This window comes from Leuciscus leuciscus (genome assembly GCF_965113295.1).
Source record: "Leuciscus leuciscus genome assembly, chromosome: 21".
In the NCBI taxonomy this organism is placed as follows: Eukaryota; Metazoa; Chordata; class Actinopteri; order Cypriniformes; family Leuciscidae; genus Leuciscus; species Leuciscus leuciscus.
In genome coordinates this window covers 34,531,865-34,554,810 of record NC_138745.1, presented here as the reverse complement: position 1 = coordinate 34,554,810, position 22,946 = coordinate 34,531,865, and the positions used below count along the sequence as shown (strand labels likewise).

General features: G+C 42.3%; 1 protein-coding gene and 1 long non-coding RNA gene across 14 annotated transcripts in view; one reads left to right on the top strand and one right to left on the bottom strand.

Moving 5' to 3' along the window:
- LOC309485214 (uncharacterized protein) overlaps positions 1-18,268 on the top strand; it is a 75,059-nt gene extending 56,791 nt beyond the window's left edge. Inside the window, exons 1-9 of one of the 13 annotated variants that reach the window (XM_082151984.1) lie at positions 5,358-5,749; positions 6,624-6,868; positions 7,971-8,207; positions 8,860-8,942; positions 12,749-13,045; positions 13,138-13,173; positions 16,314-16,343; positions 16,676-16,711; positions 16,982-18,268. In XM_082151984.1, the coding sequence (XP_082008110.1) occupies positions 8,119-8,207; positions 8,860-8,942; positions 12,749-13,045; positions 13,138-13,173; positions 16,314-16,343; positions 16,676-16,711; positions 16,982-17,112 (702 nt within the window). In that variant the 5' untranslated portion in view covers positions 5,358-5,749; positions 6,624-6,868; positions 7,971-8,118 and the 3' untranslated portion in view covers positions 17,113-18,268. The other 12 variants (XR_014201085.1, XM_082151988.1, XM_082151987.1 and 9 more) reach the window with 12 other exon arrangements.
- Positions 1-22,946, bottom strand: part of LOC309485233 — a 176,122-nt gene that overhangs the window by 86,850 nt on the left and 66,326 nt on the right. The window lies entirely within an intron of this gene.

Below are 22,946 nucleotides of genomic sequence, written 5' to 3'. Positions count from 1 at the left end.
AAATCAGCTAAACCTGTAATAAGGACTGTAAAAAGATGGACCAACGAAGCAGAGCAGGATCTACAGGCCTGCTTCGATTGCACTGATTGGACTGTTTTTGAAGCTGCAGCCACCGATCTGGATGAGCTCACAGATACTGTAACATCATATATCAGTTTCTGTGAGGATACATGCATTCCTACCAGGACATTCTTATCATTCACTAATGATAAACCATGGTTTACTGGGAAACTCAAACAGCTTCGTCATGCCAAAGAGGATGCTTACAGAAGTGGGGATAAAATCTTGTATAACCAGGCCAGAAACAGACTGACAAAGGAGATCAGAGTTGCTAAAAGAAGCTACTCTGAAAAGCTGAAAAACCAGTTTTCAGCCAACGACCCGGCATCAGTCTGGAGAGGCCTGAGGAACATCACCAACTACAAATCACCATCCCCCCGATCTGTGGAGAATCAACAACTGGCTGACACTCTCAATGCATTCTATTGCAGGTTTGAGAAGCCCAGACTCACACCTCACACCCGCTCTGATGTGCACTTCACACATCCACCATCACCTCCTGCAACCCCTCTCCTCCCCCCTTCTGCCATCCAACCTGAGCTTAAGGTCTGTGTGGAGGACGTGAGCCGAGTCTTCAAAAAACAGAAGACTAGGAAAGCTTCAGGCCCAGACGGCATCTCATCTGCTTGTCTAAAAGCCTGCGCTGACCAACTGGCCCCAGTCTTCACGCAGATCTTCAACAGATCATTGGAGCAGTGTGAAGTTCCCTGCTGCTTCAAACGTTCCACTATCATTCCGGTTCCCAAAAAACCTAAAATCACTGGACTTAATGACTACAGACCTGTCGCTCTCACGTCTGTGGTCATGAAGTCGTTTGAAAGACTGGTGTTGGCCTATCTGAAGGACATCACTGGACCCCTTCTGGATCCCTTTCAGTTTGCTTACAGAGCAAACAGGTCTGTGGATGATGCAGTCAACATGGGACTGCACTATATCCTGCAACATCTTGACAGACCTGGGACTTATGCACGGATCTTATTTGTGGACTTCAGTTCGGCCTTCAATACCATCATCCCTGATCTTCTCACAGCCAAACTGACTCAGCTCTCCATGCCATCCTCAATCTGTCAGTGGATCTCCAGCTTCCTGACAGACCGGCAGCAGCGAGTGAGACTGGGGAAGCTCACATCCAGGACCCTCACCATCAGCACTGGCGCCCCCCAAGGGTGCGTTCTCTCCCCACTGCTCTTCTCCCTGTACACTAATGACTGCACTTCTAAAGACCCCTCTGTCAAGCTCCTGAAATTTGCAGACGACACCACCGTCATCGGTCTCATCCAAAATGGTGACGAGTCTGCTTACAGACTGGGGGTTGAACAGCTGGCTGTCTGGTGCAGCTATAACAACCTTGAGCTGAACACGCTCAAAACAGTGGAGATGATTGTGGATTTCAGGAGAAAATCCCCAGCACTCCCCCCTCTCACCATCATGAACAGCACTGTGGAAGCAGTGGAGTCATTCAGGTTCCTGGGCTCTACCATCTCTCAGGACCTGAAGTGGGCAAATCACATTGACTCCATTGTGAAAAAGGCCCAGCAGAGACTGTACTTCCTTCGCCAGCTGAAGAAGTTCAATCTGCCACAGGAGCTGCTGATCCAGTTCTACTCAGCCGTCATTGAGTCTGTTTTAAGCACTTCCATCACTGTCTGGTTTGGTTCAGCTACCAAATCGGACATCAGGAGACTACAACGGACAGTCCGGACAGCAGAGAGGATTATTGGTGCCCCCCTGCCAACCCTCCAGGACCTGTACTCTTCCAGAGTGAGGAAGAGAGCAGGTAAAATCATCACAGACTCCACTCACCCTGGACACCCCCTGTTTGAACTGTTACCGTCAGGACGGCGACACAGATCACTGGCCACAAGAACATCCAGGCACAGGAACAGTTTCTTTCCACAGGCCATTTCCCTTCTGAACACTTAACATGCCCCCCAAGGCATATGCCTGTAAGTGCAATACTCCCACTGTCTAGTGCAATATTCTCTTAACTCAGGTGATATTTATATTTATATTATTCATACTACTCAAAATACTGTAAATATGTTCATAATCTGTAACATGCACTAGACTCCCACTGTCTAGTGTAATATTCTCTAACTCAGGTGATATTTATATTTATGTTATTCATACTTCTCAAAATACTGTAAATATGTTCATAATCTGTAAATGTTTATTCAGACTAAACCCAACTGTGACCCCTTTTTTTTTTTTTACTTTTTATACTATTTTATTTTTTATTTATTTTTTAAATATATTTTATTCTTAGAATTTGTATTACTATGTTTCTTGTTGTATTTGTATTTGTATATGTGCACTGGAAGCTTCAGTACCAAGAAAAATTCCTTGTGGGTGCAAGCACACTTGGCAATAAAGCTCTTTCTGATTCTGATTCTGATTCTGAAATGAATCCAGCCCTTTGGGAGATTCAGCTCGAAGGCCGGTTAGCGCCCTCTGGAGGAAGACAGCATATAGCATATTTGCAGGTAATGGGGACAGATAGGCTTGTGTGCATTTGTGAATCAGGGCCGCGGAACGACAGTCTCAAAAGATTCCACAGATACAAAAGCGCATATTCAGGGGCATTCTTAAGGCAGAACACCAATACAAAAGACTCTGAAATTACAGGTACAGATAAAGCAAACTTGTGGATTGTGTTGTGAGCAAAGCAATGCGAGTAAGGACAATAATGCATGATTGCCATGTGTGTGGATCGCTGTGTGTGTGTGTGGATCTCTCGCGTGCATTCTTGGATCGCTGTGTGTGTGTGAGAGAGCGAATCTCTCGCGTGCATTTGTGGATTGATTTGTATGGATCTCTCGCGCATTTGTGGATTGATTTGCGTGTGTGGATCTCTCGCGCATTTGTGGATTGATTTGCGTGTGTGGATCTCTCGCGTGCATTTGTGGATTGGTGCGCGCACATGTGGATCTCTCGCGTGCATTTGTGGATTGCTGCGCGCACGTGGATCTCTCGCGTGCATTTGTGGAAGGTTTTGAGACTGTTTTCACTCCATACACTCTCTGATTCCGGAAAATCACTGGCAGTGTGAATGAACCAAAATCAAACGAACCCGGGTCAAATCCCGGCATCAATCCCGGGTCGTGTTTGCGTTCACACAGAAGCAGGGACGTGCGGTCAGGGTAGGCAGGGTAGGCAGTGCCTCACCAAAGGAAATGTTGACATTACATTTATTAATTCCAAGAGCTTTATTAATTCACCACATTATTAATTGCATTTATTTTATTCCAAATATTAATTTTTGTAACAAAATTTTTCAGGAATACACATATAATATACTCATTTTGCCATTGTTTGCTCCTAAAACCATTGTTTCATGCAGGAAATTCAAGGCCATGGCCATTGAGGCAGAGGTTAGCAGTGCCTCTTTGGTCCATAGAACGTAGTTTACGTAGATTTGCGCATGCGCAGTCAGTTCTCATGCTGTCTTGAATTATCAACATTGAGGCAGAGATCGAGCTTGCTTCATGTCACGTGATCCACTTGCTCTCACTCAATCCGCGCTTCCCGATACTTAGCATCTAGCGGCGCCTAGCGTTGGCTGTCAACAGGCCCGAGGTGGGTAATCCCAGTAGCACCTCAATGCAGTACACGAGATCCGGGGGGCGGAGTTGGATCCAGATATAAGGGGTGGAGATTGGTAGGTTTAGGGGTGGGTTTAGGGATTAAGGGGTGGAGATGGGTAGGTTTAGGGGTAGATTTATTTATTTTTTTCACATTTGTCACGTTAGTTACATTAAGCTACACACATTCCGCATTCTGACACCGCAGCGCGCAGCCTCTGCATGGGTTGTACCATGTGAGGGAGTTCTCCCCTCCCCTCCTATAGAGTTGGTTGGGTCCATAGCCCGTCTTTTCCAAAACGTTTTCTCAGGTAGGCTACCGCGGCACCGCCGGCGCCTACCGATAGCTGGGCCGGCCCTACCGTAACGGTACGCGTCAGGGAGGACGGATGGGAGGAAGAGGCCAGGAGGTATGGAAGCTTGTTTCCGCCACAGAATAAAACATTTTAAAAGATAATTGCGACTTTTTATCTCACAATTGCGAGTTTACATCTCGCAATTCTGTCATTATTTCTCAGAATTGCGAGATATAAAGTCAGAATTGCGTGAAATCGCGCTGCCTCCCTCTCTTACTGTGTCCCGCACAAAACATTTGTTTGTTGTATAAGTCATAAGATAGATGTGTCCATTAATTTGATTATTAGATTTGATTGTGCATTAGCCTCACATATGACTGACTTTGCTGTATGCAGGCAGCGATGTGATGATGCCTGATATGAACTTGGGTTGCTACATTAACTGAATGAATATATGAACATATATGCCACATTGATAAGGTCACAGCCTACCCATGACAAGATTTCACCGCACGTTACTGCACAGAAGGCGTTCTGGCAATTTCCCGGGATCATCGCGCTGTGTGAAAGCCAGGGGATATAAACACGCACATCAACCCGTGTTTAGCGTTCATACAAACCACAATACATTCAGATTCATCAATCGGGATGGTTAGATACACGATGGGCTAATGTAGAAAACATAACTTAAGGTCATATTCTGGGATGAATATATTCTGGAAATCCTGCTTTTTTTTTTGTCATGAAGGGAAATCATCTTGTCTCAGATACAAATTTAACTGGTAGGCCTAAATCACGAAGAATGTTTTTTCCCACACCCTTTTGTATTTATTGCAATGCATATTGTATGTTCAGGGATGACAGATTGATAAGCAGACATGGTATTTATGACTGGATGTAACTTTTGATACTTTGCGGTAAAATTGGCTCTCCTACTGACTTTGTCCTATCAGTGTGGCTCTCATGAAAAAAATAATGAAGACCACTGTTATAGACTGAAAGTGAAGGAACAACAACTTTTTTTCTTTGAAGTTTCTTTATTCTTTCACTTTACTCCTGGTCTTTCATACAGTATGTGATTCGCTTGTAAAAAGTTCTGTAAGGAGCGTGTTTACTTTGTACAGCCTCTCTTTTTAACTAGAGACTAGAGAATACATAAATAAATAAACTATAATGAAATGCACCAAAATTCCCGCGTGATGTTCTCGACTGTTTTAAGTATCAAAACAGCACTAGGTCAATTAAATCAGATTTTGTTCATTTCTGACAGTTATGATGCTTTACTTGACTTTCACATGTTACAGCAAATTTTTTTTTTAAATAGTCAACTTTTTTAAAAGGGGGTTCTAGAGGTCATTTTCAGGGTGTTGATGTGATACACACAAAGTATATACATAGCTGATAAGTTTTTTCTAAGTTATTCGGATTTTCCTTATGAAGTTCCGATTAACAAGTGTATATTGATTCACATGGACAGAATTAAAAAAAGGACTCTTATTTTGTTATTCTGTGGAGAGTGTGCCATTGCCTCCTTATATCAGCAGAGGAGCTGCAAAAGACCACCAGATGATCATGATCATACTCGCAGTGTTTGTCAGGGTTTAATGCTTGAACTGATTCTCTGTCGAGTGAAGCTGAAGGTTTGATCTCAGTGCTGGAGAACCGAATGGATTAAGATGAGGAGACAGACAGAAGTAATTAGCACTGCTGATCAGGGAATGGATTAACCCCTTAAACCCTTTTTTTTTCTGAGTGACATACAAAAACAGTAAAGACTCATATCTCAAAAACTACAGCAAGGAGAGCCAAAAGGTATGTATCGTTTGATAGATTTTTTTTTTAGAAAATAAATTCATTACATTTGGTCATTCTCATGCTAAGAAAATGCTAATAAAAAAAAATTACAATTTTTTATATATATATATATATATATATATATATATATATATATATATATATATAACATTATTATAATTTTACATAGGCCTATCTTTCTTATTTGACAATCAGTAACTCCAGAAGGGAATAAGGTAGGAGGAAGGTTTTTGGTGAAGTTCCCCTTCGGGCTGCATTTGGATACAATGTTCTGGTGATACCATGCATATAAAGTAGTAGGCTTATCAAAAGTATTATTTTTAATACTAAATATAGTATTATATTAGAGTTTTACAATGCATATTTGTTAACTATGACAGGTTTAAGGGTTAACCATGGATAACATGACCTCCCTTCAGAGAGAGTTTAGACAAATCCATGCCCAGGTCACAATCGTCCCACAGCGAATATATTACAAAACAATGATTCCATAGCCATTTCAAATGCATGTTTACTGTGAGAGTCTCCCTTATGGAAGTACCTCGCTCGAGGCACAACAGTTGTGTCTTGTATTGTTTGTAATGATGGAAAATATTAGACAAACTGCATGCATTCATTCTTTGACACATGGTTTAACGACTGCATGTGTTGCAATTTTTTAAAAACCTGTTTAACTTTGATGGGGGAGAGATTGACAGCTTCTTTATTGGTGGATAAGGTTTCCCCCATTGAGTTTAATGCCTTACAAAGAAGAAAAATCTCCCTGTTGTTTGTTCATTTGTGCAATAGTAAAGGGAAACAACAACAAAGCCTTGACTCTTTGAATGGCAGTCATGCATATTACTATTGCAATATCTGTTTTTCTTAATAGGCTGCTGCCACCACCTTTACTTATTTTAGCCAGTATGGTCTGGCACCAGAAGACAACACACCACCACAACTTCAATCAAAATATGCAGTTTTATTAACAGAGGGGACTACAAGGACAGGCTAAACACAACCTGGAAAGCCGTAGAACTACACAGAGCGCTACGTGAACTAACTCACTTCATTGGTGACAAACCCCAGAATCAATTACAGATAGTGCACTTCTCAACCTCATGCATGTGCAAAATGGTACCTATGGCTGTTCCCTAAACCTTCCCAGTTTCAGTTCCACCAACCCGTACTATCACCCTCTCTTATTACGAAGCACAACTTTATATTTAATACATCAGTTTAGATTAAAAACAGAAACAAACTTAAAAAGCCACGTCTTGTTGTCCACAATGTAACCGGAACCGAGCCCTCGTCCATCGTCTCTTGCGCTCCATTTAAAGGGTAACTAAACCCTAAACCAACTTTTTTTAGTTAATGATCTGTAAGAATGGGGCTTTATTAGTGCTGTTCATTGATTCAAGTAGTTTTTTTGACATTTGTGTTTAAAGTGTTTTAATTTTACAAAATATGGTGTAAAAACGTCTGAGTGCTGCCCTCTTCAGGTTGAACAGTGGCTACTGCAGTTGAATTTTCCTATTGGAAGTTGTGGTACCCTCTGACGTCAGAGAGTACCAGTTAACCACGCCCTTGCCTAAAGAGAGATACGTCACAGATACACGCCCCCTCTCCACTGGGCTCTGCCTACTTTTCCAGCATTTTTCAAATATTGCCAGTGGGTGGAGTCAGGCTCTGACCAGGGGTTTAGTTACCCTTTAAACCTTTTTCCACCCCCAGTCTCTCAATACACAGCTCCCGCCCAGGTGGTTCTCGTTTCTCAATCAGTCTCATTAATTAGTTGCCAAGACAATATCCCAAAACACAACACACATTACACTATTATAACATTGAAGAGTAGAGCAATTAAGTCCAAGTTATTAAAACCGAGTAATAATAACCAACGATTATGATAGGTAGTAGGCTATTCACTTGGAGGATTTGAAGTCTTGAAATGCCAGCTGTCTTCACCTTTATGTCTTGAAGGGGAGATCTGCAAGTCAGTGAGTGACAGCACCGACTACTGGCTAAAATACTGCGAAATTAATGGCTGTCTGTGTTCTGAGAGCAAAGAGTAGGCTAATTTTGTGAAAGATTAGATCCTCCGCTGCCGTGCAAAGGCAAAAGACCGTAACTTCGTTTTTTGGTCGAAAATTTGTTATTTATATTTTTGGCACATTCAAGACCTCCTTTGTCATGTGGATAAGTATCTTGAACCAATTCCGTTGTTTTTAACTTCCAAAAGCCCATGAGAAACCAAGGCAGAACAGAATGGTCTGAACCCACTCCATCGACAAACGTGCGATATCGATCGCGAAGGATGCAGATGAATACAACAAAGAACTAAAGCCCCGCCTCACCCAGTTCGGGTACCGGACCTGGTTGAAACACTCATGCATCTAGCTGGCAGAGTGCCAAAACTACGCCGGCGCCTTCAGCACCGCCCTAAACACGGTCAATCTGGACTAATAAATCTATGGAGGTATTTTGTCATGTCAAATGTATTAATAAATCCATCAGAATGCAACCAAAGCACAGGATAGCAATAAGTAGATGGATATAATAAGTTATTTTAAATCATACAAACTAAGTGCCATGATCACTAGATTTTATACAGGTGTTACTATAATGATTTTGTTAATGGTTATCAGCAACCAAATATTGATAATGTGGAAGTTACTGCCTTTTGCCTTGGCATGACTTCTCACTTTTTGCTGACAATACAAAGGCAGAGTACAGTAACTTTAAAATAGTGGTCAAAAGTCAAGTTTGAGCTCAAGATTTTTTTTATGTAGATAATTTTCATTACTAAAACGGGACAACTAAAAATCTTTAAAGTCATTTTTCTCAGTTCCACACTCTAGCGAGTTAAGGTCTTTTGCCTTTGTAGGACAGTGTAGAGAGTCGGAGTGAGAGTCACACGCTGAAGACACACAGACCAGAGGTGAGCAATAACTCTTTCAACAGGAAAATAATATCCTTTATATATATTCATTTATACACTATGTTCAAATCATGGCAGACTTTTTGTTTTTGGTTGTCAACACACAGGACAAATTCTCCTTTATATAGCTAGTTGGAACACAATTGCAGGTTCACTTCAGATCTAAATGTTTGTCATGTGGTTTTTGCAGAAGCTCAGCCATGGGTGTTAGTAATGTTGTGCTGATGTTCATTCTGGTTTGGACTTGCACAGCTGCCTGTCGAGCTGATTATGGTAAGAGAATACATTCTAAAGAATTTACTTTCTCTAAGGTAATTCATGCTGTATTATGCATATAACATGGACTGTAGTATGTGACCCAGAGTCATATGGTAGATGAAGAGTCTCAGAAAGAGAGTGTTTGCAGAACCTGTTGCTATTTTCGCATTTCTGTTTGGTGATGCTAATATCAAAGTCATTTACATGTCATTTCTTGACTAATTATAACCCCGTTCCCAGAAAAGTTGGGACATTTTATAAAGTGCAATAAAATAAAGAATCTGTGATTTGTAAATTTTCTTAAACCTTTATTTAACTGACTGAAGTACAAAAAAAATATTTCCAATGTTTTTTCTGACCAAATGAGTTGTATTCTGTAAAGATAAACACATTTTGATTTGGATGGCTGCAACACACTCCAAAAAAGTTGAGACAAGCAAAATAAAAGTTAAAAGATTATATAATATCCAAATTGGCTGTTTCTAAACAGTTTCACAATAAGCAGGTGAATTGGCAATAGGTGAGGGTATCTTGATTGGGTATAAAAGGAGCAAGTCTTAATGCACAGATCCAATCTTTTGACCAGGACTGGAATCCGATATCTGTGTTTACATTAATTCCCACCCAAAATGATTTTCGGTGATCATTTTACTATGCACATGGTGGTAGACCCCGGTTTTGAATGGCTGTGCTATTAACATTATTTCTATAATTCATGTGGATGGTCATGATTATTTGCCAGCATGGACAAGATAACAGCTGTCATAACTCATGAATGTTTTGCGGTGCGAAATGTGAGGAACAGATATATAGTATAGTCCGGAAATCATTTTCGTATCTACAACTGAGATATAGAATTCTGAAGTAAAATAAAGTTGCGCTGTAATATACATTATGTATACAGACCCTTTCCAAAAAATTTTAATATCATGGAAAAGTTTATTTATTTCCATAATTCCATTCAAAACGTTAAACTTCCATAGATTATAGATTCAGGGCCCACAACTTAAACGATTTCAAGTATTTAGTTGGAAGAAGGATAGACTGCAGGTGTCACTGGAGATGTTTAGAGACAGTCTTGCCACCTATCAGAGAGCAGTTAGGAATCTAAAGGACAGTATCTTTCCAATCTCATCAACAGCAACAGTCACCGCCCTGGAATCCTGTTCAGTACTATTAATTCTGTCATAAATCCAGTGTTTGTTGCTTTGAATGATGTATCTGAAAATACATGTAATGCATTCAAACAATACTTTTTGGACAAGGTTTTGTCTGTTAGGCAAACCATTACACAAGCCCCTGCTGTTGCCATGTCCTCCCGAGCGGCACAATGTGTGCTGGAGAACTTTGAGGCAGTTACTCTTGCGGACCTCAAAAAAGTTCCTGCCAGGATTTTGAAGGAGGCTATTGACACCATAGGTCCCTTCCTTGTCTCCTTCATAAACAGCTGTCTTAGTTTGGGAACTGTTCCCACTGCTCTAAAACACGCCATTGTCAGACCGCTGCTCAAGAAACCCAACCTTGATCCCTCCATACTGTCCAACTTCCGCCCAATATCTCACCTGTCCCTTCTGTCTAAGTTGATGGAGAAGCTTGTTTTGTCCCAGCTGCAGTCTCACCTCCAACTGCACATCATTTCTGATAAATTTCAGTCCGGTTTCAGGTCTAGACATAGCACCGAATCAGCGTTACTGAGGGTCAATAATGACATTCTTGGAGCCCTGGACAGTAAAAGCTCTGTGGTTTTGGTGTTACTGGACCTGACCGCTGCATTTGACACCGTGGATCATGCCATCATTATCTCCCGTCTTCAACATGCTATCGGTCTGCATGGCGCGGTGCTCAATTGGTTCTCTTCATATCTCACTAACAGAACTTTTTCAGTAATGCTTAATGACTTTTCCTCCTCAGCTGTCCCCCTGTCATCCGGTGTGCCTCAAGGATCCATTCTCGGTCCTATTCTGTTTTCACTTTATATGCTGCCACTTGGTCAACTCATCTCCAATCACAACGTTCAATTTCATTTCTATGCAGACGACCTCCAGATCTACCTTCCTGTGATTCTGAGCAATCGTTCTGCGCTGGACCCTCTCCATAACTGCCTTCAGGACATCAAACAGTGGCTTTCGCAGACTTTCCTTCATCTGAATGAAGGAAAGACTGAGTACATCCTGTTCAGCCCGGATTCACCCAGCAGTTCTTTCAGTTTTGGTCCTCTAACACCTCAGTTTGCACCCACTGTACGTAACCTGGGTGTTATTTTTGACAAAAGTTTGCAGTATGACAAACAGATTAGTGCAGTTGTGAGGGCGAGCTTTTACCAGCTAAGGCTCCTCAGTAAGGTAAAACCATTCTTGTCAAGAGCTGACCTTGAAAAAGCCATTCATGCCTTCATCAGCTCGAGGATAGACTACTGCAATGCCCTCTACACTGGACTTAATCAATCACTCCTCAATCGGCTTCAACTGGTACAAAACGCCTTCTCTGCAACACCTCCAAACGCTCACACATCACCCCAGTCCTCCGCTCGCTCCACTGGCTCCCGGTGCGGTTTAGGGTGGCGTATAAGATCCTGCTGTTTGTGTTTAAGGCCATCAATGGTCTGGCCCCAGCCTACCTCGCCGAATTAGTAACGGTCTACCAACCAGCCAGAACTCTGCGCTCCTCTGAACACACCTCTCTTGTCATTCCCAAGTTCAAATATAAAAAGTTTGGAGGCCGGTCATTTTCCGTCCAGGGCCCAAAGCTGTGGAACGCACTTCCAGCACACCTACGAAGCACTACCGTGTTGTGTTTTCAAATCACAGTTGAAAACACATCTATTCAGACAAGCTTTTAACACGTAGCTTCCGATTCAACTGCTATTTTTATGAACATTTATGTTTTTATATATTGTATGTTGTCTATTGATGTTTTTACTGGAAAGCGCCTTGTGCACCTTCTGGCTGTTGTAAGGCGCTCTACAAATAAAATTTGATTGATTGATTGATACCTCTGTCCTAACTTATTTGAAGTGTGTAGCAGCCATCAAAATCCAAATGTGTTTATCTTTACAAAATACAATTAAGTTGATCAGTAAAAAAGTTGGAAATACTTTCTTGTTGCTTTTGTCAGTTAAATAAAGGTTAAAGATAATTAAAGGTATAGTGGAGGATTTTCTTTTTCCGGGTGGATCATCAAGACTATTGGTCCTCCTAATTGTCAATCATTCTGGTGATATGTTTACATAAGGCCGTCGTACGTGCTCGTCCTTTCTGCGCATGCGCACTTTCAGGTGTATATGTGTGGTGAGCTATGGTTTCAGCCATTCATTGAAGCTCGCCATTCTCACCGGGTTTTTTCAAAATGTTTGAGGGTCGCAAGAGAAAAAGTGTCTACGAATTGTATGACAAGAAGAGAAAGGCCTCTGAAGAAAGAAACAAGACCAGTGTTTTTGGGAGAATATTTCACACGCTGGTGTGCGCTAAAAGCACAGGTTGGGCTTCCCACTGATGCCTCAGTCGCGAAGTTTCTACTCGACAGGTAAAGTTTGGCATGCTATTTGGAGAAATCCATTTAAAATCACTGCTACTAAAAGTTAATGTAAGCTATGATTAGCGATGCTAGGCGTTCCCTTTCGGGAGCAGGTAGAGTGTTGCGCATGTGCATTTTTTTAAAAAGTGGAGAGGGCGGTTCTTTTCTAAAATTCGGGAAAATCCTCCGCTATACCTTTAACAAATCACAGATTCTTTATTGTATTGCATTAAATAAAATGTCCCAACTTTTCTGGAAATGGGGTTGTAGTTTTCTGTTGATGTATTAAACTGTTGACTTTTTTTCAGATTACATCAGTGTAAGATGTGAGAATGTGACTGGAACTGTGGGTGAAGAAGTAACTTTCCACTGCAGCATCTCTCAGAAGATGTCTGGATGCTGCATTACATTCTATAGGTTTCAAAACTCTGAGAAATATACTGACTCCGCAATCTGTAGAGAAGGGTTTTATCCTGACTCCTGTGAACAGAGAAACAGCTTCACATGCAGCTTCAGTTCAACTACAGCAATGATGGAAAAATTCAGTTTCATTATCTTTACTGTGTGTGGAGGGATACTATATACATTCACTGTGAACATAACGGGTACAGTAATACTGTTGTTTATAATTCAATAAATGTTTGCAACTGTACATTTATTTTCAATCTACTAACAGTGGTTTAAAATCTGTTAACAGAGACCAGTAAACCAGAACCTGACACTGAAGATCCTGGTAAGAAATATATTACATTTGTAGTGGATTTTTTCCCTAAACCCTGACTATTTAGAATAAAACTGTTGCGTCTACTCATCGACACAGAGCGTCTACAAATCGACACTTAATAACCTTTATACTCTTGCGTCTTCAGTCGACAACTGGCCGAGTTTCTTACTCTAACTTACTTGCTTCCCTAAACTGACCTGCTGCGCAGCATAAATTAACAGACAGACATCAGCAAATGTCCTCCAAATGCTTTAATAATGGCCGGGAGAGTCTTCGAGCAGTTCTCAGAGAAACTCTCCCAAGAAGAATCAAGGCCGGAGGATCTCAGACAAATTCCATTGAGAAATCCCACCGTAAAACACATATACAATAGTTTTTTATAGAATCGAGTAAACAAATAAGACTAACATGTCACCTTCAATATGATTGGTTCAAAAGCCCCTACCCTTTTCCTGTCACTGGCACAAGCAAACTTTGTTTTAATGATGACTTCATTCGTTAATCACAAGATTCTAACAGACTGTCTAGTTTAATTTCCCAAACTTTGTTATTTTTACATATAAATACGCACACAGTCAAAGACACAAGTTTTCCATTGGTTTCGTACAGTACATCTGTCACGATCCACACACGGGAAACAGGGAGATCCAATTGCAGTAGGTTTTATTAAAGGGTAATCCAAATCATAACCAGTCCAGGCAGGGGTCAAAACCAAAGAAGCAATACAAAACATAAAACAATACAAAACAGACAACAAAGCAGAACTCGGAAGTGGTGTAATAATAGACAAGGAATCCGTAACAAACACTAGACAGGCAGGGCATATATAACAAAGAACTAACAATGAATAACAGGGAACAGCTGGGTACAATGATGACGGGGAACAGCTGAGTGCAATGAACAGTGATTGGTACAGACAAGGATTGTGGGGAATGTAGTTCATGAATAGGATGACACCGTGGGGAAGAGGACCTCTAATGGACACCAGGGATACACAAACCAGACACTGTGACATAACCCCCCCCTCTACGGAGCGGCTACCAGACGCTCCAAGACGTAACAACAGACAAAACAAGAGTCCAGGCGGGAGGTGGAACGGTGGAGGATCAGGGGGAGGGATGGAGGGCCAGGTCCATGAAGGGGAACAAGAACAGGGGGTGACGGCTTAGCCGATGGCCAGGGCAAAACAGACGACCCATCAGGCGGCCAGGGCAGAGACGACAGTCCATCGGGCGTCCAGGGCGGAGACGACCCTTCGGGCGGCCAGGGCGAAGCAGGCGACAGTCGACCAGGGCGGAGACTTTCCCTCGGGCGGCCATGGCGGAGACGACAGTCCATCGGGCGGCCATGGCGGAGACGACAGTCCATCGGGCGTCCAGGGCGGAGACGACCCTTCGGGCGGCCAGGGCGGAGACGACCCTTCGGGCGGCCATGGAACAGGTACCGGCTCAGGAACAGGAACAGGAACAGGTACCGGCTCAGGAACAGGAACCGGCTTAGGAACCGGAACAGTCTCTGGACCGGCAGACGTGACGTGAACAGTCTCTGGACCGGCAGACGTGACGTGAACAGTCTCTGGACCGGCAGACGTGACGTGAACAGTCTCTGGACCGGCAGACGTGACGTGAACAGTCTCTGGACCGGCAGACGTGACGTGAACAGTCTCTGGACCGGCAGACGTCCTGTGCCTCCTCCACGCATGCAGTACCGCCACTGTATAAAAGAAGAAAACCGCCCTCTTGGCTGTGGCCGGACTGATGGTGGGCAGTTCCGAGACGATCTCAGGGATGATAGCGGGCTGCACGGGAACGATCTCAGGGATGACAGCGGGCTGCACGGGAACAGGGACCACCAGAACAGGGACCACCGGAACAGGGACCACCGGAACAGTCGCGGAGGGAGTCTTCCTTCTCCTCCTCCGTTTCAGGACCACCGGAATTGGGACCACCGGACTCGGGACCACCGGAACAGGGACCACCGGAACCAGCGGTGAAGGACGCTCGGGGCTGAACATCACCGGCCCATGGTCAGAGAATGACCGAAATGGAGAATGCTGTCAGTGCTCACCTCTAGTATCTCCTCCCCTGCGTCCTCCACGAGTTCCCCTAAACTTGACCAGACGGGTTCCCCTAAAAGACTCTCTGTCCCAGGTGGAAGGCTGCTCAGGGGACTTGACCACCACAGCCTCCTCAGTCTGGCGGGTCCATAACGCCAGGCACTGAAAAATGTTCATACGAGGGGGAACCTCTTCAACTCTTGAATTCCCCCTCTGCTGCCTCCTCTCTGACCTCGTGGTTGAGGAAAACCCGTGAAAATCCATACTGCTGGATCTTGTAGTGACGGATTCCTTCTGTCACGATCCACACACGGGAAACAGGGAGATCCAATTGCAGTAGGTTTTATTAAAGGGTAATCCAAATCATAACCAGTCCAGGCAGGGGTCAAAACCAAAGAAGCAATCCAAAACATAAAACAATACAAAACAGACAACAAAGCAGAACTCAGAAGTGGTGTGATAATAGACAAGGAATCCATAACAAACACTAGACAGGCAGGGCATATATAACAAAGAACTAACAATGAATAACAGGGAACAGCTGGGTACAATGATGACGGGGAACAGCTGAGTGCAATGAACAGTGATTGGTACAGACAAGGATTGTGGGGAATGTAGTTCATGAATATGATGACACCGTGGGGAAGAGGACCTCTAATGGACACCAGGGATACACAAACCAGACACTGTGACAACATCCTGTTCCCATGTTAGATGTTAAGGTTAGATGTTAGAAACATGGTTAGTTTAATATACAGTTTAAAATTTCCACGACACATTGTATTATAATTATTTATTATTGAATGCAAATTGGTTAGTAACAGAATACAAGAAGCTGTTAAATAGTCATTATATAGCTATAAAACAACTTGCTGCTGTTTTTGTTATACGCATTACTGTATATAATCAAGCGACATACTTCAACTTTACTTTTGATGTGTAAAGTGACAAATTAGATTTCTATTGATGTATTAAACCGATGTAAACTTTCAGATTTCTCCAGTGTATGCTGTGCTGATGTTTAAAATTCAATAAATGTTTGCAATTGCATTTATTTTCCATCTACTAACATTGGTTTAATATCTGTTCACAGAGCCCAGTAAACCTGACACTGAAGATCCTGGTAAGAAATATATTACATTGTATTATAATTATTTATTATTGAATACAAATTGGTTAGTAACAGAATACAAGAAGCTGTTAAATAGTCATTATATAGCTATAAAACAACTTGCTGCTGTTTTTGTTATTCGCATTACTGTATATAATCAAGCGACACACTTCAACTTCACTTTTGATGTGTAAAGTGACAAATTAGATTTCTATTGATGTATTAAACTGGTGTAAACTTTCATATTCCTGCAGTGTACGCTGTGCTGTTGTTTAAAATTCAATAAATTATTGCAATTGCATTTATTTTCCATCTACTAACATTGGTTTAATATCTGTTCACAGAGCCCCGTAAACCAGAACCTGGCACTGAAGATCCTGGTAAGAAAGATATTACTTTCTATTATTTTTTTATTTTATTTATTTTTTACGGAGTATGATTTCAGGTTACTTACACAACACAGAAAGATGCTATATAGTTGTTTGAATTGTATGTTTCTGTATAGAGTACATTTAGATATGTGTACAAAATCTAACAGCAGCAGAAATATATTGTGAAGTCTGTGACAGTAACAGTGTTCTGACAGCATTTGACTGCATCTAAAGAGATTACTGAATATTCTTAATTTTATTATAAATCATATTAAACAGGTCATGGATCTACAGCCCTTATCGTCACTGGTGCTGTTGTAGGCTGTTCCTTCATCATCATCGTGATGGCAGTCTTTTGCGTAAAGAGGTTCAAAAGGCAACAACCCTTCTGGATTCCAGATGAAATATGAAAGAGGTGCTTCTGCAGAACCAACAATGATGACAGTAAATGTTCAGAGTGAAACTAAATGAAAGCAAAGAGTTTTGTTTTGTTTTTCATGTAAAGATCATGCAAGTGATAATAATTTTACAATGGTAGCTCAATATATATTTATCAGATCAATTAATCAGCCAATATTTGGCCATGTTGAGATAATCTGCATCAGATAATAATTCTGCTTTTGTGTTTTCAAAGACTTCAATAATTTGAGTAAAATATTTGTATTTTAGCAGTTTTGAGTGTCATATATCCACATTGTATATGCCATTGCATTTGCCCATTGATTTTATTTTTTAAAAGTTAGCATTGTAATTGTATTTATAAAATTATTAAAGTCTCATGAGACTTCTTGTAAAGGCTCCTTTAAGAGAGGACTTTTATCCTGACAGTGCATCGTTTTCGGACTGAGCACTTTCTCGAGTGAAGCTGCTGTCACCTGCTGAACTGTTATGTTGCGACAATTGCTGAAAGGTCATTTATTCTTGTTATCTGTGATATTTGCTGCAGAAGTTGCCTTGAGGTGTTAGTCATTGACCTACAAGTACGCATGTTTGCCTTATGTTTTTGTTTATAGAGATTGGTATTTAGTAATTTATAACTGCATCACACACGCATGGCCAGACATGCCCTCAGCTGTTGTTTCTGTTAATCTAGCTTAATGACATTGCTCCATATGTGATTATTTCTTCTTTATTGAGATGTACATCACTGTTTTAGTTTTTTTTTTTATGATTCCTTTGGGATGTGACTTCAATATTTTGAGCTGTTTATACCAAACGAGCAATTACAATCTGATGTTCTGTGTTATCCATATATAGAGTGATGTTTATCATGTTAGATGATTGCTTATGGTCTATAATGTACAATGTGATACCTTATTTTCCTTTATTGGATTGTATATGTCATGGTGAATTGTTACTGATGAGGATTTCGTGTGCTTTGGCTGCCTTTATGTACCAATGAATGTTTATTATTGTTTATATGCCCAGCTATTTTTGTTATTCACTATCCTTTATGGTATTTCTTGTTTTCCAGACTAATGCCTCTACTGCCTGTAATTGATATCTACCTGTGACATACCTGTATCTCTGCGGCTTGTTCTTTTATCAATACATTATCTAAACCTGCTCAACTGTCTCCTCATCCTTATATTAAACTGTGCTCTGACAGGCACCCAGAGGGGTTCACTCATCTAATTACAAATCAGATTCAGACAGTCAAAGTCTCCCAAACATTATGGTACTTCGGGCCGGATGAGTGTTCCTTTCTGATATGATGGACTCTGATGAGGAGATTGTAATTGGAGTTTGCCCTAAGCAACTTACTCGTTCTCCAGCCTACCTAGAGCAGTATGAAGTGCAGTTTCCCCGGGGTAGACCCAGACCTACGGAGGTGCCAGTCAGAGCCTGGTCCCTGTCCTTTCAGCCAGGTGTTACACCTCCTAGTGGTGACCGTGTCCTTTCGGATGGCTCGCAGATCCTGTCAGATAGACATCAGCTTACTCAGCCTGCTGTGTGCCCTCAGCGACTCCATTCCTCGCCTTCAGCGGCTTATTCAGTTGCTTCTGCCCACTTCAGCGAGCTACAGCACCTGCACCAAGAGCGTGCAGCCTCGAGAGTTAGTCCTAGCAGCGCAGACCCTTATAGCAGACCTTAGCCAAGCCAGAGGCCAACCGCCATCCCCAGTGCAGCCGCGATGGTCTAATCCTTCAGTGCAACCTTGTGTGTCAACTCCTGGAGTTGATGGTGGTCCTTTCCCTGATCTTCCTCCGCCGCCTTGGCTTGAGTCTGATGTAGCCTTAGCTAGACAGTTAGGTAACCTGTATTTGTACGATGCAGCCACTTCCTATCGGCCTGTGGTCTCAGAGTCATCATCCTGGATCAGGACGGCTGTTTGCTAAAATAAGGAGGTGTTATTGGATCCTGCAAGGCCGTGAAGCTGTTCGCCGGTTTCAGTGTACCTGTCCGGAATGTTGTCGGTGGAGAGCCCAACCTTTGGTGCCTCAGATGTCTCATCTACCCTCTGCCCGTCTCCAGCTTTACAAGCCTGCCTTCTATTCATGTGGCATGGATTGCTTTGGTCCTTTCCTGATAAAAATTGGAAGACGTATCGAGAAGCGTTGGGGAGGATCATCGCAATGAGAAGCTCCCCAATCCAGTTATGGTCAGATCAAGGGACTAACTTTTATGGAGGTGAGCGTGAGTTTCGGGAAGCATATGCTGTCTTAGCTCCTGACCTGCAGCGTCATCTTGCTCGCCAGAAGATCCACTTCTGCTTTTCTATCGCTTCAGAGCTGTGTGTGTGTGTGTGTGTGTGTGTGTGTCTAAAATGTAACCCTGACCGTTTTACATGCCTTTTGTTAAATAATCACTCTTTATTAAAATTTAGATATTTCGATAATACCTCAATTGTATGGAACGTATGCTTAATTTGTGAAAATTTCTATGTCACTGTCCATCTTTATTATGTGGGTTTAGGAGGCGCTTAGATCTAGGCTTTTTTTTTTTAAGCGGAAAATTTATTATTTTCAAATATATGCATTTATAGTGTGTATATAAACAAATATATATTTTATAATGACATAATTATACATATACATATACATTTATATGTTTTAAATACAATTATAATTACTGTAGGCTAATAGGCCTATATGTACAGTAGCAGGGCATTCAGTTACTTTTGAAAGGACAAAAATAAGGTGTCAGTGTATTTCATTAGACTTTAGCTTTGCCAGCTATAAAAAAATCTAGCATTTCCTCACGTTTTACCACTGATTTTTAGTGACAGTCGATATGCATGGGCCACTGACGATGACAGTTTCCCCTCCTCCCCTCTCCCCTGCCGTGCCATACCACACCCACTCCCCCCCCTGTTTTTTTTTTGTCTCTTTATTGATTGATATTTATGTCTGAGTTGATTGAGTTGAATGAAATGTCACGTGATGAGTAATGAGAGTGTGTATATTTGTGATTGGTTGTTTAATTAATAAAAATCACCTTGAGTGAGCACAGCTGCTGCTGTGTGTGTGTTGCAAGTCAGATACGTTGTTGCGTTTACTCTGTGAACAGGTTATGGGCCCAGAAAGTCAAGAAGTCAAGCGTTTGTCTAAGTAGAGCCATGAGTAGGCCTAATGCCAGAAAAACGGAACATAGCGGTCGCTGGTCGCGGCTACTGTTCGATGGGGATGAAAAGAATTATGAACTTTGGGAGGTTAAGTTTTTGGGCCACCTCCGGCTGCAAGGCCTGAAAGAGATAATTACTACGGAATCAGCGGGTGTGGAGACACCGGAAGAAGCGGCTTCAAATGCCGAGGCATATGCAGAGTTAATCCAGTTCTTGGACGATAAAAGTTTGTCGCTTGTAATGCAAGAAGCAGCCGACGATGGGCGCGCAGCGTTAAAGATTTTGAGAGACTACTATGCAGGTAAAGGAAAGCCACGAGTAATAAGCCTGTATACTGAGCTAACCTTGCTTCAAAAATCAAGCAGCGAGAGTGTGACTGAATATGTTATTCGTGCTGAAACTGCTATCACGGCTTTACGAAATGCTGGAGAGACTTTGAGTGACGGACTGCTGGTGGCTATGGTTCTAAAGGGGCTTCCTGAGACTTTTAAACAGTTCGCCATCCATATAACGCAATCGGATGACAGGATAACGTTTGCTGAATTTAAAACAAAACTTCGGAGCTACGAGGACATCGAAAAGATGCGTGCTCCAGCTGCAGAGGATAATGTAATGGCTGTGCGGACAAAACAGTGGCCTGCGGGACCCACCAGTGCTGACTCAACTGAACGGGCTGCAGCGGATGTGGTGTGCTACAGATGCGGTCTGAAGGGACACATTGCCCGCGCTTGCCGGCGCAAACTGTGGTGCAGCCACTGCAAGAGTAATACTCATCGTGACGTAACCTGCAGGAGGAGACGGCGCCAGGACGCAACATGCAGGGTCACCGAGGAAGCGACCGACGAGTATGTTTTCAGGGTGACCGATGGAGCGGCAGGATCCCAGCCAAGCAACCAGGGTGTCGACGTGAGGGGCCTGATGGTCGACTGCGGGGCAACCTCGCATATCGTCACCGACATCTCCAAGTTCAAGAGGTTCGATGATGAGTTCCAGGCAGGGACTCATTACATGGAGCTAGCTGACGGCACAAGGTGTAAGGGAGTAGCAGAGCGCAGAGGTGATGCTGAGGTATGCTTGGTGGACATTCGCGGACGCCACCTAAAAACAATGCTGAGACGGGCGCTGTACATTCCCTCATACCCACAGGACATATTTTCGGTGCAAGCAGCGGCTTCCAGTGGAGCAAGCGTGACGTTCAGGAAAGATGAGGACATTCTGGTGCACAAAGACGGTACAAAATTTCCCATTCATTTACATGATAGATTATATTATTTGCATACAGTACCTGATGGATGTGATGACCAAGTGAATGGATGTTATGATTTAAAAACATGGCATGAGATACTGGGACACTGTAATTTTGATGATGTGCAGAGATTAGAAGGTGTTGTTGATGGTATGAAAATTGAAGGTTCAACAAACAAACCTATAACTTGTGAAGTGTGCACCCGAGGCAAGTTTACACAAACCAGAAACAGAAAGCCTGATGTAAGAGCTAAAAGGCCTCTAGAGCTAGTGCACACAGATTTGGCCGGTCCAATTCACCCAGAGTCCAGAGAGGGGTATAAATATGTTTTGTCATTCACTGATGATTTTACCAGTGCCGTGTTTGTATATAGTCTTAAAAGTAAAAGTGACACACTACAAGCAACGGAGAGGTTTCTTGCTGATATGGCCCCATATGGTAAAATTCAGCGTCTTCGATCAGACAGTGGCACTGAGTTTACTGCAAAGCAATACAAAATCCTGTTGGTTAAGAATGGTATTAGACACGAGACTTCTGCGCCATATTCTCCCCACCAAAATGGTACGGCAGAGCGAAATTGGCGTACACTTTTTGACATGGCACGGTGCATGCTAATAGAGAGTGAGTTACCTAAAGATTTATGGCCTTATGCAGTGCAGACCGCAGCCATAATCAGGAACAGGTGCTTTAACAGACGCACCAAACATACACCAGTTCAGATGCTAACAGGGAGACGGCCCAATCTTGCCAGGATGCAAAAGTTTGGTTCAGAGTGTTTTGTTTATAAACAAGATAAAAGAAAGCTGGATCCAAGAAGTGAAAAGGGTGTTTTTATTGGTTATGATAAAAGCAGTCCAGCATACATTGTCTATTTCCCTGACAGCAGGAAAGTACAAAAGCACAGGTTAGTTAAGTTTCTTTCTAAAACCCGTGTTGAGCAACAGACTCAGACTAACATTGTTGATGATGATGATAATGTTCTGAAGCAGAAAGCCAATAGAACTAGGCAGGATGTAAATTCAAGTCTAGCAAGTGACCAGGTTTCAGTCAAAGAGGAGGAACTGAGTAGTATTCCTCAGACCCAAACAGTTGAAGCTATGCCTGAGTCTCCAAGATACCCTTCTAGAGTGAGGAAGAAGCCAGACTATCTCCATGACTATGTTTCTCAACAGGTATCTGATGAGGAAACTGATCAGGTGCAGATCAACATAGATTACTGTTATAGAGTGACATGTAATATACCTGTAACTTTCACAGAAGCTGTAACTTCGGACAGATCAAAAGAGTGGGTCACTGCAATGGATGAGGAGATGCAGTCACTTAGAGAAAACCACACATTTACCCTAAGTAGTTTGCCTGAAGGTAAGAAAGCAGTGGGGGGTAGATGGGTTTATGCGATTAAGAATAACATAGATGGATCTGAAAAGTGCAAA